Below are 23,357 nucleotides of genomic sequence, written 5' to 3'. Positions count from 1 at the left end.
CAGGATCTGTTCCCAACAATGTTTGGCCTAGAGGTGGGCCAGGTTCCACACCTGGACTCTCAGGTTCTCACATCTTTGATATGGTAGAGACCTTCATTCCAGGATGAGTCAGAGGCTTTTCTTGATGGCACTTAAACTTTTCCTTCCACCCCGTGTTGGAAGGCAGTGTCTGGGTTGGGATCAAAAGCTAGTAATTTTTCCTTAGCGGAGGAGGGTATCCAGTTTGTGGATGGGTCTGAGGGGGTCTCTTGGTTCCCATCAACTGCTCTTCAGTTTTAGTAACTGTCTGACGAGACCTATTTTAAGATCGGAGCAGTTGTTTACACTTTGTCCCAGTTTAAGCTTGATGCTTCCTTGGGTCTCTTCATCTGGTCCCATGCATGTAGTCTTGGAGTAGTTTTTGTTTGGTTTATGCTTTGTGTCAGTATCTCCAAGCTTCTTGTATTTTGATGCTCTTTATTAATCCCCAAACTATGAGAGGGTATAGAGTGGTTTAATTTGTTATTTGATGTTATAGTGAGCAGTCTCTCTCTTGGTGGTTTATTGAATTATGCTCTGTACAGTATCATCCCCTATTATGGGATAGGACCATTTGAAAATTGACTTGTTCCAGTTGGGCTCAAAGTCAACCAGAGCCTAGAACTTTTAGTGTACTGGGTGGATGACCACTTCACTCTTGACCAGTGAAACAACTGAAGGACTGCCAGTGTTTAGTTTCATACGGATTAGTGCCTTATTTTCTGTGGGGAGCCCCTCTGGCTCCCCAGTGCTATCAGACTGATATACAGCATATTAGTCTGGGGCATCAGTCAATGGAGTTCTGCCTACCGGGGACCACGAGCCAGAACCTGGCCCCCCCTCAGAGAGGTACAGGGAGCTATGGCCTATAGAATCCCCCCATGTGTTTGGGAGCATTCCATGTTTGCCATCAACTGGGGTTAGGCACCCAGAAAGGTAGGCATAACAAAACAGATCCCACCTGGTAAGAAATTGCAACCGAAGACAGAACTCTTCTGAAAACATAAGGAAACAAAGCAAATGTCACACACCACCGCTGCGCCGCTTGTCTGTGCAGCCCTCCCCTCCTTGGGAGAGGAACAGGGAAGTCCTGGATCTCCCCGCATCAGCTACTCACTCCTTCATTTTGTAGGCTGATGCTCTCTGGGGCGGTCGTCAACTCTGGTCTTGATTTCTTGGCAGATTTTGTGCATTCGAGGTGTTCCTGCTCTTTGTGGTGCAGTGGCCAGGAGTAACTACAGTGTACTGGGGCTGCATGCACTTAGGGCTCCTTTCCCTAGGTGCCCTGTAAGTACTACCCTTGGGTTCTGTGATTACCTTTCATAGAGCCTTCGGGATTCCACTTCCATAGGGGTTTTTGCTGCTTGACATTTACCCCGCCCTTGGAGCCAGCTGGGGTTTCGTGACCTTAGTTTGGCCTTAGGTAGCTGGGTTTTTCTTTTATTTTTGTTTTTCTTGCCAGGAGGGGGTCTGCCTTGTTTGGCTATTAGTCCACATAGGGTATATTGGTGGCCCTCCTTTAGGCCCTCATGCTTGTACGTCACAGGTGTCCAGTTATTAGCTCATCCCCCTTTGTTAGCTTGAATTCAACCGGCTAGCAGTACTTTACCTTGTCTGGGCTTCCTGTAGCAGACAGCCTACGGGCCCTGGAAACCCCCTGTCAGGGCTCGGTTGACTGATGGATGTATCTTCCGAGTTCCACCTTGCCTTGTGCGAGTTTGAAGGTTGTTCTGTGCCCTTGTCTCAGGGTGACAGTCACCTGTTTTGCCAATGTCATGCTGCCTGTTGGGTCAACGACACCTTTGACCCGGAGTCTTGCGAGACATGCTCTCTGCTCATGCTCCAGTTTACCCATTCTATTGTCATTGGGGTTGGGTTCAGGTGGCATCCGCATTGCATGCCCGGTTTATGTTGCTGCAACGCGCTAGATTGGTTGTTCACTCGGATACCTCACGGCTGCCCCGTTTTTGTTGTAAGGACCCGGACTTAGGGGGCATTAGATACTTCAACTTTGGTTCCGTCCGTGCGCTCAAGTCGTTTCCCGGTTGGCATTGTTTACCCTGCTCAAGCTCCCGGCGCCCAAACCTCTGAGGGTTTTGGAGTCGGGGCAGGGTTTAGTTGGTGTTGAGGCTCGGCCGGCTTTGTGGGCTTCCCCATTCGAGTTGTAGATGGAGGCATTTGAGCCTGTTCCTGCCTAAGTTTCTGGATCCTACCAGCAGAGACCCGACATCTTGCTGCCTTTTCCATGGACTCGCAGTTTCTTCAGGGATAGAGGGGGTGGAGGACGGCTCTGCCCCGGGGCCTGGATTGGAGGGTCCCGGGGTTGGGGAGGAGTTGACCTGGGGTGCTTGGGCTCCCCCTTTGATCCCGCTTGGGTTTTGGTGCCCTCTTTACGGGGTTCGTTGTTGCAGGGGGAGGGGTTTTCTTACCCCCCACCCCCCATCCCTGTATGAGTAAGATTTGGGGTCAGCTCTTTCCCAGGTTCTGTTCCGGTTTCTCGGTTTCCCTTGGGTTCCTCAGCTTCTCCTTTCCGGAGGTTTTCTGCCTCCCAAATCCCGCCTAAGGAAGTACGGGAGGCTTTTACAGCTTACCATCTGCATGACTCAGATTTTGCCTCTGTGATGGATCCCTCCTAGTTTGAGTAGGGTTCTTCTCCATTTTGGGTGACATTATGAGGAGTCATCCTGGCTTGCAGACTGTCCTTTCTTTTCGCAGGGAGCATTGGCATGGGTTTTGTTGGACCCGCATGCTCGAAAGGTGGGAGGCTTCTACTGTTCTGCAGGTTTACCTGGGGGGGCGAGTTTGAGTGTTTTTAATGTGTGCTTGTTCGCCCACGTGCTTCCTTGGGATGTTGGCCTTTTACAGCTGCACGTGCAGGTTCCCATCCTTTCAGCGTCCTTGGCAGCTGAGGACTTGCGCGCTCGCACCCATTTAACCTCGGTCTTGAGCTTCTTTTTCCCTTCTCAAGTTGTCCTTGGACTGGCATGGGGAAGAATGTGGAGGTGTTGAGTGCCGGGGCCTTCGTCTGGGGCGCTGGGCTTGGAGGTTAGGGCGTCGGCCGCCCTGTTGAAACTATTTGTGTCGATTCTCTGGGAGGCTGTGTTTCTGTTCTTTGGCTCTTGCCTCGCATGTCATCAGGCCGTACTCGCTCTCTCAGTTTCTGCAGGCGGCCTCGTCTAGTTGTTGTCCTATGTCGGATTTGTTGCTTCTCCTGGGTGGCTGTTCTCGGGCATCTCAGCAGGGTCATACCAGGGCTCGGGGATTCTTCCGGTCTGGTTGGGTCCTTGGTGTCAGTTTCTGAGCCAGCACTTCCTTCGACGCCAGCATCAACTGGTATGCTTGCTCTGCTCGTTGGCCGGCTTCTCGTAAGGGGCATTTGCAGAGCAATTGCCTGCAGAGCAATGCTTGCTCTGCTTGTTGGCTGGCTTCTCATAAGGGGTGTCGGTCTGTGTAAGGGGGGATGGAAGGCAACAAAGCCAAGACTTAGGTTCATGTTTGGTATGTTGTGTATCAGAGCCGATTCAACAAGACAGCGTCTGTGTAGAGTATAGGCAGGAAAGATTATTGTGGAGAAAGACCAATCAATAGGATGATTAGAATCCCTAACATGAGAGAAAAGAGCATTGTTTGTGTCTGCAGACTTAACACTTCTTGTGTGTTCTTTAAGTCTGTCATTAAGTGTATGGCCAGTTTCACCAAAGTATTGAACAGGACAAGACGAACAGGAAATATAGTAGGTATTTCGAATCTGCTCTGACACACAACATACCCAACATGAACGTGAGTCCTGGCTTTGTTGCTGTGGACTCTTCCCTTTCACAGTACTGTCTCCACTCGATCATCCAGACTATATGGGAAGGACCCCCAGCCGGATTATCACATTTTTCGGATAATGGTACTTTTTCACCTACGAGTCCAAAAGTGACAATTTCCAACTACTTTTATACTACAAACAACATAATTTGAATTGCCTTGCCACATATAATTATTAAATATTCAACTAGAAACCTAAACTTACCTTGTTGGTGTTCGTCTTCTTGATTGATGCCACACATCTTGAAGTTAAGAATTCTTAACAATTTACATAACCTATACTAACACAACACTAAAATTAACACTTAAAATTACTGTACAGTTCATTAAGCAAAGTTAGTTTTGACTGCCAGCTGCTGAAGCCTCACTGGTTGAAGGCATTTGGGTTGCCTGTGAGGCCTCGCTTGTTGAAGGCGCTTGCTTGCGCCTCACTTGTTGAAGTACTTGCATGCCCTCATTTGTTGAAGGCGCTTGGCTTGCCTGTGACGCCTCACTTGTTAAAGGCGCTTGCTTGCGCCTCACTTGTTGAAGGCATTTGGATTGCTTGTGACGCCTCGCTTGTTGAAGGCGCTTGCTTGCTTGCGCCTCACTTGTTGAAGGCATTTGGCTGCCTGTGACACCTCACTGGTTGAACAACACATAACTTGTCTTTAATTGCTAGGACAACCTTCTTCCTCTTAACACCTCCAGAACGATTGATGCTGCTACCAGACATAGTCTTGGCCAAAAATGTTCAAAGTTACTATGAAAATAAAAGTTATTTAAAAATATATTTCGCTAATGGAGCAGCACTGTGACGCCGCACTGGTTGAGGTGTATAACAATAACTTGTCTTTAATTGTTAGGACAACTTTCTTCCTCTTAACACCTCCAGAACGATTGATGCTGCTACCAGACATAATCTTGGCCAAAAATGTTCAAAGTTACTATGAAAATAAAAAAGTTATTTAAAAAAATATTTCACTAATGGCGCAGCATTGTGTATAACACGAGGGACGGACGCACATGGGTTGACCAGTGTTGGACGGGTCCACTTGGGGTGGGGCAGCTATAGCACGTTACATAGGCTGCCAGGAGGAAAAAACTCACAATATTTTTGAAGGAAACTTCAGCCTGTGCACATTACTTTTAGGAAACTTATTTATTTGTTAATATATAATTACTAGTACTTATTTCATTTGTTTTTGGCTATGATTAAGTGTTCTAAAATTAATGGTAATTCCTGTACCCAGGTGGTCCCTTCCGATGCACCCCTCCCACCCTCCCAACACCACCCACCCACCCCACCCCCTCCTCCACCATGCATCTAGAGCCACAAACGGGATTAATACGGTATGGCCGAATATTCATCCGGCCAAACCAGCTTTTATCCGGTTCCTGTGGCCATTTTGGCTGGATATTGTGATAACTTTATCCGATCACGATTTTGGCCGTATAAGGGCGTTTTCCGGATGTTTGAATCCCGGATAATCACGGGGTTACAGTATATACTCAAATGCTCTAAACTTTCTAACAAATGTGACCTAACATAAGCCCACCCTTCCTTTTATCTTTCTTCCTTTTCTTTTCCTTGTTTTCTCTCACGATCCCTTTCTTATTCCTATTATTACCCCCTTTGTTACACCTTACCTTCCGTTCCTGTTGCCTAGCTTTTTCTTCCTCGAAGATTTTCTTCTCCACACCTCTTTCTTGCCTATTTATTGCCATTGCCTCCTTCCTCTCATCACAATCGATTTGATAATGATCCAGGACAGACCAAAATGTCATCGTCTCTTCACTTTTTAGTCTGTGGTTTGGTCAATATTTTATAGCCATGTTATTGTGACTCCTCATCTGCATAGAGGTGGGGTTACTTGTACCTCTTTTCCCCGGTCCAGCTGTTGCTTTGGATTCTGGCTCTTTTGGAGTCTTACCGCAGGAGAGTCGTCCTGGTGGCCCTTTGGTGGCCGACCCAGTCTTTGTTTCAGGAGCTGCTTGCTCAGTGTCCGAACCCAGGGCATTTTCTGCTACTCCGCTTTTTTCAGCAGATCAGACCGTTCCGGTACATGGCTGGTTCAGTCTGCTCCTCCCCTCTTCTCATCTGGTCTTTTTGATGCTGGGTGTATCGCCACTTATATGATGATCATGTGGCTTCGTTGATGGTGTCCCATCTTCAAGCTTCGTCTTGGCGACAGTATGACGTTTCCTGACATTCTTATTGTCATTTTCTCTCTTTTTGTTAGTTGTCTTCTATTTCTGATCAGGATTATTGAACTTTCTTTCTTGCTTTTTCAGGACAGTCACTTGATGCCTAATACTGTCGCCTCTTATCGTGCGGCGCTGGCAGAGCCACTACAGCTTGTGTTCCATAAGCTTTCTCGTGCTTTGTTTCGCCTCCGGTCTGCTCATGTGCCGCCTGAGCCGTCCTGGTCCTTGGACAGGGTGCTCTCCTTTTTCTCTCTCCTCCTCAGTTTGTGGTGGCCCCTTCAGTTCAAGATTGTTTTTCCAAGGCTCTTTCTGTTGGCATTGGCCTCTGGGGGTTGGGTTGGTGAGCTTCATGCTCTTTTCCAGTGCAGAGGTTTCTGTCCAGGTATTCGGTTTGTTTGGTTGCAACATTCTCCTTCTTTTCTGGCGAAGAACGAGACGGCCACTTTCCGGAGGGGTCCTTGGGTCATTGATGCTGAGGTCAGGCTGGGGGTGCATCATGTGTTGTGTCCAGTTGCAGCTCTTTGCCTTTACCTGCATGCCTTGGCTTCTGTTGCCAGGGATGCTCTATGGGTTGATCCGGTTTCCTTCATTCCCTGTTCCAGGGCTCGGGTCTCCCAGCTGCTCCGCAGGGTTATTAACACTATCGCACTCCGTTGCTGCCACCCGGCATCACACATTTTTCTCCCGATTCTGATTGAGTGACTATGGCTTGCGTCATGTATTAAAATATTTGTAAAAAATTCAATTTTTATCCGATCAACTTCTGGGGGATTTCAAAATGAGCACCTTTAGATTGCGCACAATTTGATACCAAAGTGAAAGACGTAACACGAAAATTGGTGTCAGAACACTGGAAAGATACAAATAATTTTGTGGTGATGAACATCAAAAAGTGTCCAAAAGTTAAAATATTAGTTAAAAATTCTATTTATTGTTGTATTATTATGGGACTAGTTTTAAAATACGCGCCTTTATATTGTGAACAATTTGATACCAAAATGAAGTACATGACGCGAAAATTAATGTCAGAAAGATAATACTGTAAATAGTTTTGGGGTCCAAATTTTAAAATATTTGCTAAAATTCCATTTATTGTTCTATTACTATGGGACTAGTTTTAAAATACGCGCCTTTATATTGCGAGCAATTTGATACCAAAATGAAACACGTAACACAAATTTTTTTTATCAAATTGAGCGAGTATATACATTAGTCTGTAGGTGTGCCAATTGGTGCTCGTTCACAGGTAACTTGGCCGACTTTAGGCTTTGCTGTGGGGAGTCACGCCAGGCTTTTAGACCTTATATGCATATACCCCTATACCCTATACCCCATGTAGAAAATTCTATTGCGAACACAATGATACCAAAACGAACGACGTAGCATGAGAATTAAGGTGAGAAAACTAAAACGAGTATACACTTTTCGGTGTCGCCGTACTCTCGCCCGCACAGAACGGTGCATGACGTCATTTCTGTGGCGCGCACGAACGTTGCGTGATAGTGTTAAGTCCAGCCTGCCTGTGGCGTATCCTCGTGCCATGATGTGTGTCAGTTTGCTGCTTTGGGTGCCATTTTCGGCAACATGTCTGGGCTGATATTCGGGCATAGGGATTTTGGAGATTGAACTGGGCGGTGTTCGATCTCCAAAAGGCCACTCGTTCTTTGGTCAACATTCCTGATCCTGGGTGTTTGTGTTTGGCTTTGGGTCGCAGGTTGCAGTCAGTTGTCTTGCCTTCGAGTTGAGGAGTGTGTGGCGGCCGCCTTCCGTGTATGTCCTTCTTTTCCTTATCTTTGGTTATTTAGCTCCAGGGAGCCGGAGGGGCTCCCCACAGAAAACCATGTAATGAAACAGAATGTAATGAAACACCATTTCCTGGGTGAGCCCCGGAGATTCCCTGGCAGCCCTCCCTCCCTCCAGTCAGTGGTTTTTGCGTTATTTTAATGCTTAGCCACCGAATTGGAGTTGCTGGGTAGCCAGCACGGGGGTTCTAGGGCTCCCCCTTCCCGGGAAGGGGAGGGCTGCGCAGACGAGCGCACCGCTCGTCTGCGGCGAGGTGCCATCACACCTGGCGGCGAGGTGTGATGTTCGCTTGTTTGCTTGTTGACTTTGAATTTGTGGGAGTTCTGCCTCCCTGTTCGGTTTTTGGTTGCAATTTTTTTACCATGTTGGGTCTGTTTTGTTATCCCTACCTTTCTGGGTGCCTAACCCCAGTCGATGGCAGATAAGAAAAAACCCACCCACAAGGAAATTTTCCAGGAGCCATTGCTCTCTGTAATCTCTCTGAGGGGGGCCAGGTTCTGACTCGTGATCCTCGGTAGGCTGAAATCCATTACCTGGTCTAATGAATCTCATGTTAACCTGATAGCTCCAGGGAGCTTCTGGGGCTCACCTAGAAAATAGCATTTCATTACATTCAGCATGATGCATCAAATGATTGCATCATTTGATGCATCACGTTATTGTGATTTCTGTGTGTAATGAAGTAAGGGCGAACAGGTAGAACGGCCTATTGACATAGCTCGAGTGCATGGGGGAGTTGTGTAAAACCCTGTTTGTGTCTCGTAGAGGCTCCAGGATCCAAGTAAGTTCATTAGAACGTCTGGTTTCAACTCTTTTACCATGTAGTAGCTCAGTCGATTAAGGCAGCGTTTGGGATGCTCTCAGACGCAGGTTTGAATCCTCGTCATGACTCTTGTGGATTTGTTCATTTGATGCATCACGCTATTGTGATTTCTGTGTGCAATTTGAACATTTTTGTTGAAAATAAAAAAAAATCACTCTGCCTATTAGGCAAATTGGAACTTGCATACTAGGCCAAATAGTGCATTCTGGCTATTAAATACAACACACACACACACCCACAAACACATACACTCATACAGTTAAATAATCCAAGTCATAATTTAGTGAATATAATTGGACAGACTTGTTGCTTAGCAAGGAAGTAAATGAGATGTATGTCAAGTTTTGTGAAATAGAGTATATGATAAAGGCACCAAAAACTATACCAAAACAAAGATGCAGAACTAGGAAACAGGATTGGTTCAACAGAAATTGCGAGAGGGCCAGAGACCAAAAGACACAAAAATGAAATCAATATAGGAAGAGGCCAAACCCCCAAACATACCAGCGATATAAAGATGCGATGAACAACTACACAGCAGTGAGGAGAGGCAGAAAGAAATTTTTAAAAAGGGATTGCAGACAAATGAAAAATAGAACCAGGTCTGTTCTATAAATTCATAAACAACAAATTACAGGTAAAGGACAATATTCAGAGGCTGAAAATGGGAAATAGATTCACGGAAAATGAAAAGGAAATGTGTGAAACATTAAACGAAAAGTTCCAAAGTGTGTTTGTACAAAATTAAATCTTCAGGGAACCAGACACAATAAGAATTCCAAAGAACAACATAGAGCACATAGGTGTGTCTAGAGACGAAGTGGGGAAAAAATGCTCAAGGAGCTAAGTAAGAACAAAGCAGTTGGTCCAGATGGAGTTTCACCATGGGTTCTGAGAGAATGTGCACCTGAGCTCAGCATTCCACTTCAACTGATTTTTCAGGCATCCCTGTTTAGAGGAGTTGTAGCTGATGTGTGGAAAATGGCTAACATAATTCCAGTCTACAAAAGTAGCAGCAAGGAAGACCCCCCCTTAATTATAGACCTGTAACATTGACAAGTGTAATAGTGAAAATATTGGAAAAAATAATTATAACTAAATGGGTAGAACACTTGGAGAAAAACGATATAATATCAGACAGACAGTATGGTTTTCGATCTGGAAGATCCTGTGTAACAAACTTACTCAGTTTCTATGATCGAGCCACAGAAATTTTACAGGAAAGAGATAGTTGGGTTGACTGCATCTATCTGGACCTAAAAAAAGGCTTTCAACAGAGCTCCACATAAGAGGTTGTTCTGGAAATTGGAACATATTGGAGGGGTGACAAGTAAGCTTCTAACATGAATGAAAAATTTCCCAACTGACAGGAAAATGAGGGCCATAATCAGAGGCAAGCTATCGGATTAGAGGAATGTCATGAGAGGAGTACCACAGGGTTCAGTTCTTGCACCGGTAATGTTCATTGTCTACATAAACGATCTACCAGTGGGAATACAGAATTATATGAACATGTTTGCTGATGATGATAAGATAATAGGAGGAATAAGAAACTTAGATGATTGTCATGCCCTTCAAGAAGACCTGGACAAAATAAGTATATGGAGCACCACTTGGCAAATGGAATTTAATGTTAATAAATGCCATGTTATGGAATGTGGAATAGGAGACCATAGACCCCACACAACCTATATATTATGTGAGAAATCTTTAAAGAATTCTGATAAAGAAAGAGATCTAGGGGTGGTTCTAGATAGAAAATTATCACCTGAGGACCACATAAAGAATATTGTGCAAGGAGCCTATGCTATGCTTTCTAACTTCAGAATTGCTTTTAAATACATGGATGGCGATATACTAAAGAAATTGTTCATGACTTTTGTTAGGCCAAAGCTAGAATATGCAGCTGTTGTGTGGTGCCCATATCTTAAGAAGCACATCAACAAACTGGAAAAGGTGCAAAGACATGCTACTAAGTGGCTCCCAGAACTGAAGGGCAAGAGCTACAAGGAGAGGTTAGAAGCATTAAATATGCCAAAACTAGAAGACAGAAGAAAAAGAGGTGATACGATCACTACGTACAAAATAGTAACAGGAATTGATAAAATCGACAGGGAAGATTTCTTGAGACCTGGAGCGTTAAGAATAAGAGGTCATAGATTTAAACTAGCTAAACACAGATGCCGAAGAAATGTAAGAAATTCACCTTCGCAAATAGAGTGGTAGACGGTTGGAACAAGTTAAGTGAGAAGGTGGTGGAGGCCAAGACCGTCAGTAGTTTCAAAGCGTTATATGACAAAGAGTGCTGGGAAGACGGGACACCACGAGCGTAGCTCTCATCCTGTAACTACACTTAGGTAATTACACATATACACAGTATGTATGTAATTACCTAAGTGTAATTACCTAAGTGTAGTTACAGGATGAGAGCTACGCTCGTGGTGTCCCGTCTTCCCAGCACTCTTTGTCATATAACGCTTTGAAACTACTGACGGTCTTGGCCTCCACCACCTTCTCACTTAACTTGTTCCAACCGTCTACCACTCTATTTGCGAAGGTGAATTTTCTTATATTTCTTCGGCATCTGTGTTTAGCTAGTTTAAATCTATGACCTCTTGTTCTTGAAATTCCAGGTCTCAGGAAGTCTTCCCTGTCGATTTTATCAATTCCTGTTACTATTTTGTATGTAGTGATCATCTCACCTCTTTTTCTTCTGTCTTCTAGTTTTGGCATATTTAATGCTTCTAACCTCTCCTCGTAGCTCTTGCCCTTCAGTTCTGGGAGCCATTTAGTAGCATGTCTTTGCACCTTTTCCAGTTTGTTGATGTGCTTCTTAAGATATGGGCACCATACAACAGCTGCATATTCTAGCTTTGGCCTAACAAAAGTCATGAACAATTTCTTTAGTATATCGCCATCCATGTATTTAAATGCAATTCTGAAGTTAGAAAGCATAGCATAGGCTCCTTGCACAATATTCTTTATGTGGTCCTCAGGTGATAGTTTTCTATCTAGAACCACTCCTAGATCTCTTTCTTTATCAGAATTCTTTAAAGATTTCTCACATAATATATAGGTTGTGTGGGGTCTATGTTCTCCTATTCCACATTCCATAACATGACATTTATTAACATTAAATTCCATTTGCCAAGTGGTGCTCCATATACTTATTTTGTCCAGGTCTTTTTGAAGGGCATGACAGTCATCTAAATTTCTTATCCTTCCTATTATCTTAGCATCATCAGCAAACATGTTCATATAATTCTGTATACCAACTGGTAGATCATTTATGTACACAATAAACATCACTGGTGCAAGAACTGAACCCTGTGGTACTCCACTTGTGACATTTCTCCATTCCGATACATTGCCTCTGATTACTGCCCTCATTTTTCTATCAGTCAGAAAATTTATCATCCATGTTAGAAGCTTACCTGTCACCCCTCCAATATTTTCCAGTTTCCAGAACAACCTCTTATGTGGAACTCTGTCGAAAGCCTTTTTTAGGTCCAGATAGATGCAGTCAACCCAACCATCTCTTTCCTGTAATATCTCTGTGGCTCGATCATAGAAACTGAGTAAATTCGATACACAGGATCTTCCAGATCGAAAACCATACTGTCTGTCTGATATTATATCATTTCTCTCTAGGTGTTCTACCCATTTAGTTTTGATTAGTTTTTCCAATACTTTCACTATTACACTTGTCAATGATACAGGTCTATAATTGAGGGGGTCTTCCCTGCTGCCACTTTTGTAGATTGGAACTATGTTAGCCTGTTTCCACCCGTCTGCTACGATTCCTGTACACAGGGATGCCTGAAAGATCAGGTGAAGTGGAATGCTGAGCTCAGATGCACATTCTTTCAGAACCCATGGTGAAACGCCATCTGGGCCAGCTGCTTTGTTCTTACCGAGCTCCTTGAGCATTTTTTCCACTTCGTCTCTAGACACCTCTATGTGTTCTATGTTGTTCTCTGGAATTCTTATTGTATCTGGTTCCCTAAAGATTTCATTTTGTACAAACACACTTTGGAACTTTTCGTTTAGTGTTTCACACATTTCCTTTTCATCTTCCGTGAATCTATTTCCCATTTTCAACCTCTGAATATTATCCTTTACCTGCAATTTGTTGTTTATGAATTTATAGAATAGACCTGGTTCTGTTTTACATTTGTCCGCAATCCCTTTTTCAAAATTTCTTTCTGCCTCTCTCCTCACTGCCGTGTAGTTGTTTCTCGCATCTTTGTATCGCTGGTATGTTTGGGGGTTCGGCCTCTTCCTGTATTGATTCCATTTTTGTGTCTTTCGGTCTCTAGCCCTCTCGCAATTTCTATTGAACCAATCCTGTTTCCTAGTTCTGCATCTCTGTTTTGGTATAAATTTTTTTGTGCCTTTATCATATATTTCACAAAACTTGCCATACATCTCATTCACTTCCTTGCCTAGCATCAAGTCTGTCCAATTATACTCACTAAAAAAATTTCTAAGGTCACCATAATGTCCTCTCCTGAAGTCTGGTTTTTCAACTGCTTCAACCTCCTTATTTTCTTCCAGCTTATAACGCATTGCATACTTTATTCCCAAAAAGACATGGTCACTTTTACCCAAGGGAGGAAGGTACTGAATGTCAAATATCTCTTCCTCCTTCCTGGTAAATATCAAATCTAGCATGGAGGGAACGTCCCCTTCCCTCATCCTCGTAGCTTGTTTAACATGTTGATACAAGAATGTTTCCAGGATGAGGTCTACAAATTTACAGGTCCAAAAATCTTCTGTTTTAGCTTCATATGCTTCCCAGTCTATGGATTTCAAGTTGAAGTCACCGACTATCAACAGTCGTGATCTATCGTTATCCGCTCTCGCTATAATCTCTCTCATTATTGTTATAAGACCTTCACGTTTACTATCTAGCTCCTCCTTTGACCATGTGCTGCTTGGTGGTGGACTATATGCATTTATCATCATTAGTTTATCATCCTCATAGCAGATCTCTAGTGCTATTATGTCAACTTCTTGTGGATTGGCAGTCATTATTTCCTTCACCTTTAGGTGTTCTTTTACCAGCACAGCAACGCCACCGCCTTTCCTAATTTTTCTGTCCCGTCTCCAAATTGAGTAGCCCCTCGGGAATATGACCTCATTTAAAATTACATCTTCAAGTTTTGTCTCCGTGAGTGCAACAATGTCTGGTGTCTGCAGCTGTATTACATCACTGAACTCCAGTATCTTCGATCTCACTCCATCTATGTTGGTGTATGCAATCTTCAGGAACTTGTTCCCCCTCTCCTTATTCTTCACTCCCCCTCTCTCTATTGATTTTGTTGGTTTGCCTTTATGTACCACTTTACTGGTTTGCCTACCCCTATCACTTTGTAGAAAAAAGAATTTATTTCTTCTTCATTCCTGCTCTCATTTAAATGTTTTGCCTCGGCGAGGTTCAGTTTCAGCTTCTCTCTATCTTCTTTTGAAAGATCTCGTCTTAATGACCACCCTTTCCCATCCTCATCCCTTTGCAATTTTCTAGCATTCCTTAGTACTTCTTCCATCTGTTTGGCACCGTTTAGGGTGATCCTCAAAGGTCGATCTTTCCCTTTTACGTACCTGCCTATTCTCCTGTAGTCGCACACATTCTCTCTGTTTGTAAGACCTTCCACGAGGCCAACAATTTTATCTACTACTTTAGCTTCTTCTACAGCTCTTTCTGACCTAGATGTTATCGCCTTTTCTTTGCAGCCAAAAATGATCAGGGACTTACTCCGATCAACTGTGTTTTGCACCAACTTCGGGTTAGATGCCAATTCTTTCCTCACTTCTAGCCTAATGTTTGTTTTATCTTGGTTGCTGCAGTGTTTGACTTCCTTTACTGCTTCTTCTATTTTTTCCTTCTCCTTGGCCACTTGTGCATAAGTGAGTTGCATATCTTTCTTGCACTGTTCTATTCCCTGTGTAACTTCCTCCATCTGTGCTGACAAAAGCTGTTTCTCCTGTTGAATTTCCTTGCCTAACCTATTGTAGTCATTTATGTTTAAATTTACTTTAACTTCTTCCAAAGCTATTTTTAAGAGTTTATTTTCTTCTTCCATGGCTTTGCAATTTGTTTCCAATTGATTCTTATCCTTGCGCAAGTCTTTCACTAAACCCTCAAGACATAAAACTTTGCTATTCAAATGGTCATTACTTTCTTTCAATTTACTAATTATTTCTACATGAGAGTTCACTATAGTATCTAAATTTACCAACTTGTTATGTAGACTACTAATATCAATGCTTTCTTCATTGAATCCCTCAAAATCAAGCTCTGTTTTGTTTTTTCCCTTGCCAGTGGCCATCTTGAATGTTCTTCTCTGCACTGTAAACACTAGGGCAACTTTTTCTCATCCGATTTTTCACTTCCCTTAGCACTTTCCTGTTATCTCACCTATTTTTCAAGAGCACTATACCTTTATGTTCTCTGGGACACCACTCACTACCATCAACCTGTACTACAATACTTAGGATTGTTCTTACATCTTCACACATCTGTGTGAATTCATTACACACATTACACACATTACTTCATTACACTTCACACATTACACACATCTTAGGATGTGTGTAATTACCTGTGTGTGTGTGTATATTTATATATATATATATATATATATATATATATATATATATATATATATATATATATATATATATATATATATATATATATATATATATATATATATATATATATATATATACAGTATATATATATATATATATATGTATATATATATATATATGTATATATATATATATATATATATATATATATATATATATATATATATATATATATATATATATATATATATATATATATATATATGTCGTACCTAGTAGCCAGAACTCACTTCTCAGCCTACTATGCAAGGTCTGATTTGCCTAATAAGCCTAGTTTTCATGAATTAATGTTTTTTCGACAACCTAACCTACCTAACCTAACCTAACCTAACGTTTTCGGCTACCTAACCTAACCTAACCTATAGAGATAGGTTAGGTTAGGTTAGGTAGGGTTGGTTAGGTTCGGTCATATATCTACGTTAATTTTAACTCCAATAAAAAAAATTGACCTCATACATAATGAAATGAGTAGCTTTATCATTTCAAAAGAAAAAAATTAGAGAAAATATATTAATTCAGTAAAACTTGGCTTATTAGGCAAATCGGGCCTCGCATAGTAGGCTGAGAAGTGAGTTCTGGCTACTAGGTACGACATATATATATATATATATATATATATATATATATATATATATATATATATGTTGTACCTAGTAGCCAGAACGCACTTCTCAGCGTACTATGCAAGGCCCGATTTGCCTAATAAGCCAAATTTTATTGAAATAATTGTTTTTCGACTACCTAACCTACCTAATTTAACTTTTTCGGCTACCTAACCTAACCTAACCTGTAAAGATAGGTTAGGTTAGGTTAGGTAGGGTTGGTTAGGTTCGGTCATATATCTACGTTAATTTTAACTCCAATAGAAAAAACTTGACCTCATTCATAATGAAATGAGTAGCTTTATCATTTCATAAGAAAAAAATTAAAGAATATATATTAATTTATGAAAACTTGGCTTATTAGGCAAATCGGGCCTTCCTTAGTAGGCTGAGTAGTGCGTTCTGGCTACTAGGTACGATATATATATATATATATATATATATATATATATATATATATATATATATATATATATATATATATATATATATATATATATATATATATATATATATATATATATATATATATATATATATATATATATATATATATATATATATATATATATATATATTTATTTATTATAATAATAATAATAATAATAGTATCTACAATGATATATAAAGATATATTTTATCAAAACTGTATGTATAATTTTTATAATAGACTGTGGAGTGTTTGGGATCTGAGACCTGTACGAGAACTGAGAACTGACCGAGCAAAACATCCAATAATTTCGTAAGTCACTTGCATATTTATTTCATTTGAATCTTTTTTAATATAAAGTTTGATGAAAACAGTTTATGGAAGTTAAATGAAAAAGAATAGCCTGTTAACCTTTTAAGGGGCACAAAATACCATGTATGGGCAAGAAGAGCTTCTAAGCTGTACACTGGGGTAAAAAATATTAAAACCTGTCCTTTACTTCCTTACTTGCAGTACAGTACAGTATATGTACATTAATTCAAATCACAAATACAGAACAAATGTTTATTAAAATGAAACCTCTCAAGCACGAGAGTAAACACTTAGTGATGGGACAACATTTTGAATTGGCTGGACTATAACTCTCGTGTTTGAGGTGTTTCTTTATAATAGATGTTTGTTCTGTATTTCTGATTTAAAGTAATGTACATGTACTGCAAGTCAGGAAGTAAAGGACAGGTTTCGACAGCTTGTATGCCAGTGAACGGCTTAGAAGTTCCTCTTACAAGCATGTAAGCAGAGGCACAAAATAATGATGCCCAAATCATAACTTGGACGATGAAGTGACGACGTTTCGATCAGTCCTGGACCATTATCAGGGCGTGTGATAATGGTCCAGGATGGACTGAAATGTCGTCGCTTCTCCATCTTCTGAGTTGTGGTTTGGTCAACATTTCTTCATCCACATTATTGTGACTCATTGTCCACAAAATAATGTGAGAGGCAGTTACAGATTGACAGAAATGAACATTTCACTACATTCAATGCTGGTTTTTGTAGCTTCTATCATTTTTCTTCTTGATTTAGTCTTATTTTATAGCAATGTTATAAATGTAGTCATGTACGTATATTGTTTTAAATTTTTATGATATATGTTACAGTAACAGAAAATTGTGAGATTATATGCTTTTGCAGTTTAATTTGATTTTGACCTTAAGTTTATGAGTAATACTGTAATGTACCTCAGATTTAATTATATTGCACTGTAAATGTATGTTTGTGTGCGCGCTTGCTAGCATCTATGCATACCTAGTACATATTATTGTGCAGATATTAGTATGTGGTTTCTAATGTTAATGGATACTTGTTCTTTCAGATTGCACTATACTCGTGATAACTACCATCTTTGTGGCATCACAGAAAGTGGTATTCTTCTGGTATGGGAGTCATCCCTTGTTAAGACCAAACTCCCAAAGTTCATTACAGTACCTTCTCTTTGAGCATAAGCCTTGAAGCTCTTTATTAGACAGAGACCAATGACAGAAAACGTTACTCGATGCTAATCTTTCTAGCTTTCAAAGTACACTAAAGAATTATAAGTTCTGTTTGTACTATAAAATCTCATAGACTGCAAGAAACCTGATTTTAGAATCTCAGTTATAATTTTATTTTTTGATTAGACAGTTGTACATTTTCTTGACAATTTTTTTGTAAGTATTGTACAATAATCTTTATATTTTAATGTTTTATCTTCTCCAACTTTTAATATTTTATTTCTATACAGTATTAGTATAGCTAGTCACATTCTGGTTCTCAAAAAGTTAACCAGAACAACTTAATTATTAATATCTTGAATAAAAAAATAAGAAATATGTTTTATTCCAGTGGATAAGAGTTTTACTTAGTACTGTTTTATATATTAATAGGTGTAATGTAGAAGCCAGTATATATGTACTGTATGTATGTGTGTGTGTGTGTGTGTGTGTGTATGAATGTACAGTATATGTATATATATATACTACCTAATTGCCAGAGATGCCTAACAAACATAATTTTCATTAAAATTTAGTCATTCAAGATTGTAACCTATGTATTACTTAATAAGTTAAACTCATTGAACGTATTAAAAATTTTCAATTTGAACCAACACTAACTTTGCAACCTAAACATGCTTTATTCCTTACCTTCCCCTAATGGAAATAAAACTATAATTAAGTAAGCTAATTCCACAATTAATATAATGAATATTCGGTAATAATGTTAACTTCGTTCAATGTGGACCATTTTCTGCAGAGATATAAACCAAAATTGTTTTGCTATTAAGCAAGTAGATCTTACCCTAGTAGACCTAGTAGTGCAGTTTAGGCTATTAGGTACAACGTTTTGTGTGTGTGTGTGTGCAGTTATGTGTCCCTAATATACAGCATTCAAAACATGGAGAGATGTAAATGATTTAAAGAATTAAAATGAAAGAAGGAATGGAAGTGACATAGAAATTAAATATTAAAGGGCAAGTGATTTTTTTTGTTTTTTTCACTTTCTTTAGGGCGTGTACGTACTGTACTTATCGCATAAGTTCAAGCTCCTGGGCCCCCACCTCTTATTGGTGTAATGCATGAGTTTCAGCACATACACAGTCTTGCATAATTGTGTTTATCAAGATTGAGCTTCAGTTCCTGGGTCTGGTCTCTTAATGTAATTGCCTAAGAGTAATTACAGGATGAGAGCTACACTTGTGGTGTCCCATCTACCCACTGCTCTTTGTCATATGACACTTTGAAACTACAGGTATTGACAGTTTTTGGCATCTACAACATTCTCACTTTCCAATTGTTTATGCATACATACATGTGTTTACATAGATGAATAGATGTATTTGGGCATGTTTCTGTTTCTTTTAACCTAGTGCCTCTGTTAATATATCAGTAAATAGGTGCCCAGGGGTTAGGCAGCTATTGTGGATTGCATCGTGGGGGGGTGGGGAGGTTCGTCAATGGTCTAGGGGGACCTTGATAAGCCTAACAGGCTTCTTGGCCCTGACCATGAGCAAACCACGTCCATGTGTGCATGTGCATTTAAGTTCGTGGATAGTGTGTGTGTGTGTGTATAATTAATATATATATATATATGTCGTACCTAGTAGCCAGAACGCACTTCTCAGCCTACTGTGCAAGGCCCGATTTGCCTAATAAGCCAAGTTTTCCTGAATTAATATATTTTCTCTAACTTTTTTCTTATGAAATGATAAATCTACCCATTTCATTATGTATGAGGTCAATTTTTTTTTATTTGAGAGAAAATTAACATAGATATATGACCGAACCTAACCAACCCTACCTAACCTAACCTATCTTTATAGGTTAGGTTAGGTTAGGTAGCCGAAAAAGTTAGGTTAGGTTAGGTAGGTTAGGTAGTCGAAAAACAATTAATTCATGAAAACTTGGCTTATTAGGCAAATCGGGCCTTGCATAGTAGGCTGAGAAGTGCATTCTGGCTACTAGGTACGACATATATATATATATATATATATATATATATATATATATATATATATATATATATATATATTATATATATATATATATATATATATATATATATATATATATATATATATATATATATATATATATATATATATATATATATATATATATATTATTAGTATATTTTGGTAGCAGTCTTTCTTGTAAACATATGTTGTTGAATATGACCGAAAAGGTAAGATTAATAATTCTAACACGAATCTTCTCAATATTTCTTATGTTTTTCTTCACTGTCGGTGGTAATAAAAATAACAATTCTCCGAAATTCATTTTTTAATTGTCTGACGCCTGAACGCGTTTCGTAATTCGTATTATATTTTCAAAGACTTAATTTACACACAAATTCTCCGTACTTATACTATTGGATGAGGTGATATGGTACAAAGTTGTGCACAACTATATTTTACCTACTTCAAGACCCCGAATCAATATGGAAGCAGCAAGAGGAAGTATGGGCCAATAGGCCTTCTGCAGTTACTTCCATTCATATGTTCACGTATCCAATTTATACCCATTGTTTCGTGTTCTGTCTTGTGTTCGTCACCTCACCCAAAACTTTTGTACCATATCACCTCATCCAATAGAGTATAAGTACGGAGAATTTGTGTGTAAATTAAGTCTGAAAATATAATACGAATTACGAAACGCGTTCAGGCGTCAGACAATTAAAAAATGAATTTCGGAGAATTGTTATTTTTATTACCGCCGACAGTGAAGAAAAACATAAGAAATATTGAGAAGATTCGTGTTAGAATTATTAATCTTACCTTTTCGGTCATATTCAACAACATATACATATATGTATATATGTATATGTATATATGTATATGTGTGTGTATGTATGTATGTATGTATGTATATGTATGGGTACCTAAACAACATGTATGTCATGTATGTATATCTCAGTTAATAGATCTGAATTATAAATATGAAAATACTGTATGCCAAATGAAGTTAACGCTACCTCTTAAAGTAATGTCTGTCTGAGTGGGTGCTAAAAGTTACTTGAAATGTATTACGTGTGTGGTTTGGTATCAGAGAATGAAGTTGTAAGCCTAGATGGTGTTAATTTGTTTACTGTACAGTAGTTGCTTTTATTTGTACAAAATATTAAATGTTTATGGTTGAAAATGTTAATACAGAAATTAAATGTTTGACTGGAGTACTGCATGCCTCAGTAATCTGTTGAGTGGCACTGCAACCTGTATTTTTCAAATGTTCTTAATTATCTAAGAAAACTTTCCCTCCCTTCATTTTCTATTTACTTAAAAATGTGTACCTGTTAATTTGGACTATAATGCATTACCAGTGTAACTTTATATTGACCATTCCTCTAGGTCCAGAGAAAGTACTTCAACAAAGGCAGAGATTTGTTAGAGACAGTGATGAAAATATTTCCACTTAGTTTGAATAATTTTTATTTAATGTATAGTGATTTTTAAATACAGTATGTAATAAAAATGGTTTGCAGGATCAGTAGTAAGAATGTTGTCACTGTTCTTCAAAATCTAGGCATAAATGATTAAAAAAAAATCCTGAAATTATTCGAGTTGATTTGTTTAACTTTTGCAGCCTTTACATTGCTACCTTTTCTCCATGTCAGTCAATTTTAGCATTCTGTTAACTCCAAAGGATGATTGAGTCTTGTTGCAGCATTCAAATTGTTAGTAATTATATATGTTGCAGCATTCAAATTGTTAATAATTATGTATGTTGCAGCATTCAAATTGTTAATAATTATGTATGTTGCAGTAGTCATATTGTTAATAATTATGTATTTAGACTAATTATCTTTTGTTTCATTTGCGATATATTTTTCTTGAATAAAGAAGTCATTGCCGCTTCTACATAAATCTGAAATTTATCTCAAATATTGTGATATCAATTCAAAAATGTGAACAGTTCTATTCGTTTACCGTTAACGTAAAGATGCAGAATGGTTTTAATTTTAATAATAAGTATGGAACATTATTAGAGGGTGTGGAGTCTGCTTTAAATTTATCTTAGGTAATTATATTTACCATATGTGCCTGTGTGTTGAAGGTTATACACTAGTTTACTTGGCTTCCTTTTTTGTGATAAGAGTACTTAGATACACCAAAGTTTTCTATTGTTATTTATAACTTTTGATAATTTCATATAATGTGAAGTCTAAGTGAATCATCTTATATTAAGGTAATAATATTTTACTGTGATAATCTTGGAAGATTTTAAACCAACACTTTGAGTGTTCTCAATTATGGTAATGAAGTGGAAGTTATAAGAGCCAGGGTAATCATCATTATACAATAGTATGAAATCTTTTGAAGGGTTATTAGATGTAAGTACAGAACTACCAAATGCCTTTAGTACCAGTCCAGTTCTCTACACAAGTCAAATATCAGCTGAGCTTATCCTTTTTAAACGCTAAAGCTTGTACTTGACTGTGGTAAAAACTTGTTTATATATTTTGTCTGCTCAAGATTTAAAGTGATACTAAATTCTTTATATAAAAGCAAAGAATGATTGTGAATTACCATAGCAGCTTTCTTGTAATTTACTGTAACCTGTAACTTAATTAATGTACATTTAAGAAAGAAGCTTGTTTTATAAACGTAAATGATCAGAGTACTAGTAAGTCTGTATTGTATTTCATGTGCCATTAGGGTTTTGATTTGATTGCCTATGTCAAAACATTGTCATTGCCAGTAACTTGACACAACATAAATGTTGCCAAAGAATCAATAAATGTCTGCCTTGTGTTTATGGCTTCCAGTTGTTACTTAAATACATTAAAGCTCTTAAAAAGTTCTCTCCTTTTATATGTTTGAAATCAGATGAAATTGGATAAATATATTATACTTATTGAAGCAATAAAATCTTAAAACGATTAGAATTATTATTTTTTTTGATGGTGTGTTAATGTTTTTGTTGGATTTATGATAGGAGTGGAAATATCAACTCGTGTGTGAAATATCCATATGAATTTTAGATAAAGTCGAAATCTGGGCCCATGGGTGATCACCTACCTATGCAGCGAGAGGGGCTGAACACAATCCAATGCATATAGGATACTTAATCTTTCCCTCGCCCCCTCCCTTTCCAGTCCATTGTCATTGTGAAGGGGCTTGGTGGGCAGCTGCCAGGGTGTGATACATCATGGGACTCCTCCTCTGTCCTCTTGAAGCCTTGTGCTCCTGCTGCTGTCTTCACAAATTGTGCTGGATACCTTTTCCTCCTCCTTATGTTTCATCTTTCCTCCCCCTCTTCTCCTTTCTGATCCCACCAACTTTTTGCCATTCTTGATTACTCTTTCAGACATCTTTTGTTTTGACGCCTGGGTGTTTGGGGAGGCATACACTCGCCCGTAAAACCCGATACTTTGAGCGAGGGGAAGCTTTTATTGTCAATCTTTGCCTTCATTGCTGAATCCAATCTTGACAGACTGACATTAATAAGATGGCAATTGCAGGGCATATACCCACAATGCACCCCTGGGA

General features: G+C 39.2%; 1 protein-coding gene across 5 annotated transcripts in view; it reads left to right on the top strand.

Moving 5' to 3' along the window:
* Nucleotides 1-18,851, top strand: part of LOC123767736 (lysosomal-trafficking regulator) — a 154,513-nt gene extending 135,662 nt beyond the window's left edge. For 4 of the 5 annotated variants that reach the window (XM_045757693.2, XM_045757696.2, XM_045757692.2 and 1 more), the window contains exons 53-54: nt 16,574-16,645; nt 17,709-18,851. In XM_045757693.2, the coding sequence (XP_045613649.2) occupies nt 16,574-16,645; nt 17,709-17,832 (196 nt within the window). In that variant the 3' untranslated portion in view covers nt 17,833-18,851. The remainder of the gene's footprint in view (nt 1-16,573; nt 16,646-17,708) is intronic. The other variant, XR_011223929.1, reaches the window with a different exon arrangement.
* The last annotated feature ends 4,506 nt before the right edge of the window (nt 18,852-23,357 follow it).

The sequence above is a fragment of the Procambarus clarkii genome, chromosome 67, assembly GCF_040958095.1.
Source record: "Procambarus clarkii isolate CNS0578487 chromosome 67, FALCON_Pclarkii_2.0, whole genome shotgun sequence".
In the NCBI taxonomy this organism is placed as follows: Eukaryota; Metazoa; Arthropoda; class Malacostraca; order Decapoda; family Cambaridae; genus Procambarus; species Procambarus clarkii.
Note: the sequence above shows the minus strand (reverse complement) of the source record. Positions and strands in the feature narration are given on the sequence as shown.